The sequence below is a fragment of the Emiliania huxleyi genome (assembly GCF_000372725.1).
Source record: "Emiliania huxleyi CCMP1516 unplaced genomic scaffold EMIHUscaffold_396, whole genome shotgun sequence".
In the NCBI taxonomy this organism is placed as follows: domain Eukaryota; phylum Haptophyta; order Isochrysidales; family Noelaerhabdaceae; genus Emiliania; species Emiliania huxleyi.
The window spans coordinates 5,957-13,564 of record NW_005198998.1 but is presented as its reverse complement, the minus strand read 5'-3'; the positions used below and the strand labels follow the sequence as shown (position 1 = coordinate 13,564).

At 67.9% G+C, this 7,608-nt stretch overlaps 4 protein-coding genes across 4 annotated transcripts in view; 3 read left to right on the top strand and 1 right to left on the bottom strand.

Annotated features, from left to right (window-relative positions):
• EMIHUDRAFT_243690 (hypothetical protein) overlaps positions 1 to 1,841 on the bottom strand; it is a gene marked incomplete at both ends in the record, with an annotated part of 2,330 nt that extends 489 nt beyond the window's left edge. The window contains 2 exons of the mRNA XM_005770958.1: positions 414 to 860; positions 1,503 to 1,841. Coding sequence (XP_005771015.1) covers positions 414 to 860; positions 1,503 to 1,841 — 786 coding nt within the window. The remainder of the gene's footprint in view (positions 1 to 413; positions 861 to 1,502) is intronic.
• A 183-nt stretch (positions 1,842 to 2,024) lies between these two features.
• Positions 2,025 to 2,558, top strand: EMIHUDRAFT_243689 (hypothetical protein; the record flags this gene model as incomplete). The annotated part of the gene is made up of 1 exon (XM_005770957.1): positions 2,025 to 2,558. The coding sequence occupies one exon, from the start codon at positions 2,025 to 2,027 to the stop codon at positions 2,556 to 2,558; it is 534 nt and encodes a 177-aa protein (XP_005771014.1).
• A 1,246-nt stretch (positions 2,559 to 3,804) lies between these two features.
• On the top strand, positions 3,805 to 5,385 carry EMIHUDRAFT_445112 (hypothetical protein; the record flags this gene model as incomplete). Its single annotated transcript, XM_005770956.1, has 4 exons — positions 3,805 to 3,980; positions 4,056 to 4,280; positions 4,982 to 4,986; positions 5,053 to 5,385. Coding segments are annotated over 4 exons (738 nt in total), but the record flags the coding sequence as incomplete, so codon positions are not given.
• A 1,947-nt stretch (positions 5,386 to 7,332) lies between these two features.
• EMIHUDRAFT_243687 (putative riboflavin kinase) overlaps positions 7,333 to 7,608 on the top strand; it is a gene marked incomplete at both ends in the record, with an annotated part of 452 nt that continues 176 nt past the window's right edge. The window contains one exon of the mRNA XM_005770955.1: positions 7,333 to 7,602. Within this exon, the coding sequence (XP_005771012.1) occupies positions 7,333 to 7,602 (270 nt within the window). The remainder of the gene's footprint in view (positions 7,603 to 7,608) is intronic.

Here is a 7,608-nt window from a genome sequence, read left to right as displayed (position 1 = left end):
GCGAAAGAATTCTTGGCCGGTTGGAACCCTTTGAGCACATCCAAGAAGTGGGGGAGAAAGAAGAGGAAAGACGCCAGTGAACGGTGACGAAGCAGAGACTAGCGCAGACGAGAGCAGGGCAGACCCCGGGACGGGGGAGTCGGAGAGCAGACGGCATCGGCCTCCGAGAGAGCGTTGCGAAAAGGCGGGAGGGACCTGCCGAGAGAGCGGACGGCGCGGGAGGCGCGGCTGAAGGGCGCCGCCGCCCGCGCGGCGCGCGAGATGCGCTTGAAGGCCCACCGCAGCGGGCGGCGGCGCGGCGTCGGCGGCGGCAGCGACACCGAGTTGAGGAAGGAGGGCGTGAAATGGCAGCGCAGGTCGAGGTGCGAGCGCATGCGTGAAGCGAGGCGACGGCCGGCGGGGAGGCGGCGGACGAGGGGCGCCGCGAGGATCTGGAGGAGGTTGGAGAGGCCCTTCGGGCCGGGCAGCCGGAAGAAGAAGCCTCCGAGGTGCGTCGAGATCAGGCAGAGCGAGCGCACGCGCGGCGCGTGCAGCGCGGCCAGCTTCATCGCAATCATGCCGCCCATCGAGAAGCCGACGATGTGCGCGTCGCGCCACTGGACATGGTCCATCAGCCGCGCCGCGTCGGACGCCATCGCGTCGGTCGTGTACCCACCCGGCGGCGTCGACGACGCGCCCGTGCCGCGGTTGTCAAAGACCACGACGTCGCAGCCGCCCTGCGCCACGAGCCGCTCCACCTGCGCCTGCCACGCGTTGTGCGAGGCGGCGAGCCCCATGATGAAGAGGACGCGCGTCGGCGCACCCTTGCGCCCGAACCGCTTCCAGTGGAGGGAGACGTCGTGGCCGTCCGTGGCCCGGAACTCGGCGTGCCCGTGCGCTGTCGGGCGGATTGCTATATCGCGCGTGAGCCGCGGCGGCGGGCGCGGCGCCGTGGCGGCGGCCGTGGCGGCGGCCGGCGCGGCGGTGCGCGAGGCGGCGGCGGCGGCGGAGACGGCGAGGAGGAGCGTCATCAGCGTGGCGATGGGGTCGGCAAGCCTAAAACGGATTCATTGAGGGCGGATTCACATGGTGGGTGGTTCGGGTCACTCGCCCGGCATGGATGGGCACCCATTGAATTCTCACTGTCCGTGAGTGCGAGATAGGGCTAGCAGTAGGCAGCTAGCCTCTGAGGAGGGCGTCCATAGACACCTCACTAGACCCCACACACGGTCTCGTCCGTGCCTCGCCGGACGGCGAGATTGCTAGAGGTGGAGCAAGCTGCTCTAGCCTCGTTGTGATGTTGTGCCCTGGTTTGTTTCTCTTGGCACCTTGGAGTGATGGGGGGGGCGACAGGAAGAATGTGGCCCTGAGTTATGTGTACGCCAAAATCCGGGTGTGTGGCAGCCAGCTGGCTGTGTGTCTTGTGAGCTTGTTTGTGTCTGTGTGTCGCTCGTGCGTGTCGTCATCATCTGTCTTGCGTCCACCCATACCCGTTGCTGTCCATCGCGGGCCACAGCTCGCACCAAGAGGTGGTTCTTCATGTGTTTGAGGGCGACCTCCACCGACTTCTCGCCGCGTCCGGTGCGCACCATCGCCTTGTCCCGCCGCGCGACACTCTCGACGGGAAAGTGCCAGCGGCTTGCCCTCGACGGCAGGACGCGCGTCGTCGCCAGCCACTGGCCGAACCGGATCGTCCAGCGAATGGTGGGGTGCGTGCCGCGCGAGGTCCGCAACATGGGCACGTCCTTGCCCTTCTTCGCCTGCTGGGCGAGAAAGTCGCGCAGCCGGCGTCTCACGTTCACCAGTTGCCGCGACAGGCTCGGCCCGTGCGGCCTCAGCAAAGGCTGATCGTCCGCCCGCATGGCCTCTCTCACACGCACGATTCACACGACAGACAAGGCGCAGGCGACGGCTATAAACTCCTGATGCCTGCGGGAATCACGCCGCACCCATGCGGCTCCAGAACCCACAGTCGTCTTGTATCGCTGCTCTCTCATCCGATCCTCACCACCATTGCAAAGCGTGTTCTGAACACACCACAAAGCATGTTCATGGCCCGCCAACTCACCACCGCCTCACTGCACACCGGCCGGCGAGCGAGACACACGCTCCGCTCGATCCTCACCACGTATCCGATCAGCTCGGACGGCCGGCGCGAACCCGTATCGCAATCGACGGCCGCCGAGCTGGTGGACTCGTTTCAGATGATGCCGCGCGACCTGCGGCTGCTCGCTACAAACAACATCACGCTGGGTGTGCGTGAGCACTACTACATCTTCCGCTTCCCGCCGTTCACCGGCGTCGTCGCCTCGGACCGGGCGTGCCTCGTGGCGCTCGGCGAGGCGCAGCGGGAGCAGCGTTCGGCGCACTGGGCGATGGCAGCGCCCGCCGGCAGCGGCGTCGCCTCCGAGGTGCTCGCGTCCGAGATCGTGCGCGTCGTCCAGAAGCGGACGAGCGGCGCCTCGAGTGGCGACCTGGCGGGCCAGCTCTACGACGGCCTGCTGCAGGGCCCGCTGCCGTTTGAGCTGCGGGTGCTCGATGCGGTGCTGAGGGAGGACCTGCTCCGAAAGCAGGCGTAGCACACTAAAGCCTCCGACACTCCTCCGACACTCCTCCGACACTCCTCCGACACTCCTCCGAGAGACACACTGTCACCACGGCCTGCTCCTCGGCAGGAGCGCTTCAGCCGGATCTCCTCGCGGATGGCACGCGCACTCGGCTCGCGCGCCTAGATGAGGGACACGCATCCTAGAACCTGGCGAGCGCTCGAGACTGCACGCAGTCGGTTGTACCGTATCCAGCCGCACGCGAGCCGTCTCGGTCTGCACTCGTGGCTCTTATCTTCGATGCTCCAGGCACGCGCGACCGGCGGCTCGAGCAGCGACGGCCCCGCTCGCTCGGCCTGCTCACCCTCGCCGCCGACGCGCACGCCGAGGCGAGAGAGGAGGCGCTCTGCCCGCTGCACACTCGACCAGACTGCTGGGGCCCGGCTTGTGCACTGCTCCCGAATCTTGCTCGCAGGCGCTCTGCCAGCTGATCACGCTCGGGACATGACACGCGTCCATGACACGTCCATGACACGTCCGGGACTCGTCCGCAGGCGCTCTACCAGCTCATCACGCTCGGCGACGCGCTCTCCTCGCTCGGCGTGGAGGTGACGCGGGCCGAGGACACCTCCACGACACGTCCACGACACGTCCGAGACACGCCCGCGACACGCCCACGACACGTCCACGACACGTCCAAGACACGTCCACGACACGTCCGAGACACGTCCACGACACGTCCGAGACACGTCCACGACACGTCCACAACACGTCCAAGACACGCCCACGACACGTCCGAGACACGCCCGTGACACGTCCCTCCCTCGCTCGGGCGTGGAGGTGAAGCGGGCCGAGACGACGCTCGAGGCGCTGCTGCGGAGCGACGAGGACATGGCTGCGCTGTACTTGTCGCACCGCAAGCAGCGCGGCGAGGCGAGGCCCGAGAAGGAGTGCGGCGACGGAGCTGCGGCTGCTCGGGCCGGCCCTCCCCTACAGCTTCCCCGGATCTCTCCCCTCTAGGAGCACGTCGAGGTGGAGCTGATGCTCGAGGCAGCCGCCGCTGCAGTGCCTCCGACGGACCCTTCCCCGAGCCTGCTCGGAAGTCTGCCCGCAGGCGGCCGCCGCGCAGTACGCCGACCTCGAGGACCGCATCTTGGGCGTGCGCGCGTCGCTGGCGGCGCGCCGCCCTCGAGCGACGCAGGTGACTGGCGCTGTCGTGAACTGCTGCAAGCGCGTGGCGTGGTTTGCGGTAGGCGCGCCGCAGCTCGAGGAGCTCAACAAAGCATTAGAGCATGAGAGTGTTAATGACCATCTCGAGCCATCTCGCCCAGGCGCACCGCTCGCTCGAGGAGCTCAAGCTGCGCAACGAGCGGAACCGGATCATGCGGCTCGAGGTGCTGCTGCAGATGGGCTCCCTCTCGCTCGCCCTCGCCGCCGTCTCCGGCGGTTTCTTCGGCGCGAGACCCTGCTGCTGCGCTCGGCCCGCCAGGCGGCAGAGCACCCCGCGACGTGGCCCCCACACGCTGCTAGGCATGAACCTGCACTCCGGCGTGGAGGAGGTGCCGCACCTGCTCTGGCTCGTGGCGGGCGGCACCGCCGGCGCGTCGACGCTGCTGCTGCGCGCCTTCCTCCGCTCGGCGCGCGCGCCTCCCCGCCCGCTGGCCTCATCCACGGCACGACCACGGCACGGCCGGAGCACGCCCCGCTTACTCGCCGGAGAAGAGACCGTACGCGCAGGAGGAGAAGCTGCTCGCCGTCTCGCGCGCGCTGCCCGCGCCGCACGATCGGCCCCGCCACCTCGCATGGGCGGACTTCCACTTTGAGCGGCGGAACAGCGCGCGGAGGGCCATCTTCCACCGGGTCAAAGGCGAGCCGTGGCTGGTCGTGCCGCAGCGGCGCGTCCGCCGCGCGGAGCTGTGGGAGCAGAAGGGGCGCTACCTCTTTGACCTTTATGCCGCCGGGGCACGGGCCCATACTGCTTCCGCACGGGGGGATTCCCTCGTCCCTCGGCAAGATTTTTGATCGTCCGAGCGCGGTCCCGCTCCTGCGTTAGCGATGGACGTGAAACGGAAGGGCTTGTAACCCGGGGTCTTCCCGGAATGGAAGGTGGGGGAACAATGTCATACCGAACGTCTACGCCCACGGCTGTTGCGCTGGGTGATCTGGCTGATCACGCCCCCCGCCCGAACGGTGGGGAAAGGAGCCCCGCCCCTGCCGGCGGACCCGGAACCCCCCCAAGTTTTTTTCCCTGGGGGCGGGCAATTCTCATGGGCGGCGCGATGAACCTACCTAGGAAGACCCTCTTATAGGGAACATTGGAAGGTATTCGGGGTTCCGCCACTTTTCCCGGGGTTCAAGGCGGACCAAGTTTCTTGGCCACCTTTGGGCGTTGACAGACCGCGCTGCAAGGGGGGCGGACCCGGGGCCCTTGGACCAGGCCCACCCGCCCCTTCAAGAACGGGTCCGGGACGCGTCCCAGACCACGCCTAACAGGGCTCGGCCACGCCTACTTCCCCTGCCCACGCCGGGCGAGCTCGCGCCGCCCTCGCAGAGCTTCGGCGAGGGCGGGAACGGCGGCGCGGCGGCGCCCGTCTCGCGCGCGCGGCTCGCAAAGGCGCTCGCGGCGACGGGTGCCACCCTGGACGAGCCGCAGCTGCGCGCGCTGCACCACCTTCTCGCCGAGGACGAGGACCAGGTGTACGACGTGCTCACCCGGCCACGCGGGGGCGAAGAGGGGCGCGGCGTGGGGCCGTAGAGCGCTCGCATCGCGCGTGCGTATATAGGGATGTAGCCTCTCGCGTTGGCACGCTGTACAAAAGGGCGGGCTTGGAGAGAGAGGAGAGAAAACGGTTCAGTTCTCTCACGAAGGCAAAGCTCACTTGTCACAACGGGGGGCTCCTCTGACTCTGTGCGCTCTGCGGTTGGCGCACCCCTCACGCAGCCTACACAGCCTCATACTTTACTGACACAACCCCCTGGATCCCCTACGGGGTGTGGTGAGTTGACCAGGGGTTGTGCGCCGGGCCCTCCTGCTCGGCTCCAGCCAGTAGACAAGTCTTGTCATCAACAGAGTAGAAGGATCTGACCTCGGGGCCGATGTGACCAAGCGCTGTTAGCGTGGTTTAACCTCACACCCATGGTCTCACAGTGTGCCGGCAGTCGCCGAGCAGTGTCGCTCACACAAGCCGCAGCACAAGTGACTGACGGCCAGTGAGGGTGAGCCCATCGCTGTCACAGCTGTGGCAGCCGCACAGTGGGCTGTGCCAACTGTGCAGAGCGTGTGAGCAGCAGAGGAGCTGCTCTCCAGGCTTCAGTCGCAAAGAGGTGCATGCCACCGAAGGCGCTGTCGAGGTTCGCCGAGCGCGGCGCAGGTTGGAGGACACCGTCACCGACGAGCGCGTTGGACTTTTCACTCCGGACAAAGACCGCTGCACAGCGGACGGTACGGGCCGTGCAGCGGTCATAGCGGCGAGCGCGGGACCGTCTGTGGCGAAGTGGGTCGCGTCCCTCGATTTCCGTCACCTCACCCTCCACACACCCTCTTGCGGGTTCGAGTGGCGGGCCATCCCGCTTGCGGGATGGCTTAGCGGGTTCGAGCCGTCACACATTGGCTGCTGGGGTGTGCCGAGGGGGGGCCGGGCCGTGAGGGGCTGATGGCGCTGGCCAGCGCGGGGTGTGAGATTTCGTCGTCGTCGTATACTGCTGGCCCTCGCCCTGAGTTGCCAGGGCTGTGGGCTGCAGAATTGGCGTCTCTGGCGTCTACGCAGGCTCTGCAGCGTGCATGGCAGGCGGGACTGCGAGGCCGGCGGTAGCGGAAGGAGAGGCTGGAGAGCCAGGAACAGACTGGCCAGGTCCGCAGGTGGCTGCGCTTGGGCGAGGCGCGCGCGGGCAAGGCAGGCCGAGCAGGCCGAGCGCAAAGTACGGCCGTCCCAAAACTCAAATCTGCGGGCATTTGTGGTGGGTGGGTGGAGGCAGACCGCTCTCCTCGGCCAAGAGTGACGTGCGCGAGAATTAATGTTAGGAGTGGGTTACACTACAGAAATAAATTTCTACGTTGAACGATAAAGAAAAGAACGGGTTGAACAAGTGCCCGCCCATGCGGTCTTTGTGCAGGGTTCTTTTTGCATGACATGCACATGCACATGGCATGGACATGGACATGGACATGGACATGGACATGGACATGGACATGGACATGGAGGGCGGCAGCGGCGTGAGCGGCGGCGGCGGTGTGGTGGAGGTGGAGGGCGGCGGCGGCGTGGGCGAGGTGGAGGGCGGCGGCGGCGTGGGGGGCGGCGGCGGCGGTATGGGGGAGGTGGAGGGAGGCGGAGGCGTGGGCGAGGTAAAAGGCGGCGGGGCGTGAGCAGCGGCGGCGGTGGTGGGGAGAAGGTGGAGGGAGGCGGCGGCGTGGGCGAGGTGGAGGGCGGCGGCGGCATGGGAGAGGTGGAGGGCGGCGGAGGCGTGGGCGAGGTGGAGGGCGGCGGCGGCGTGAGCGGCGGCGGCGGCGGTGTGGGGGAGGTGGAGGGCGGCGGCGGCGTGGGCGAGGTAGAGGGCGGCGGCGGCATGGGAGAGGTGGAGGGCGGCGGAGGCGTGGGCGAGGTGGAGGGCGGCGGCGGCGTGAGCGGCGGCGGCGGCGGCGTGGGGGAGGTGGAGGGCGGCGGCAGCGTGAGCGGCGGCGGCGGCGGAGTGAGGTGCTCTCAGCGAAAAAGAAATACAGGGCGCGCGATCCGACTCCGACACCTGGGCCCGCTCTGGATCACCGCAGCTCACGCGATTACACGGCCCGCGCTTTCGCTTGACAGCGTCGATGTGCCGGACCGCCGTGCAGCGCGTCATCGACCCTGTTGGCCCGCACCGCCTGACGGGCAAGGTCGTCGAGGGCTTCAAGCGCGGCTCCAAGCAGCTGGGCTGGCCGACGGCGAACCTCGACCCGGCGGCGTTCGAGTCGCGTTTCGACGCGAGCACCGAGGGCGTGTACGTCGGCTGGGCCGCCATCCGCGACCCGACGTTGCCCGAGGAGGCGCAAGCCGTGCACAAGGCCGTGCTCTCGATGGGATGGAACCCGACCTACACAGACGTGAAG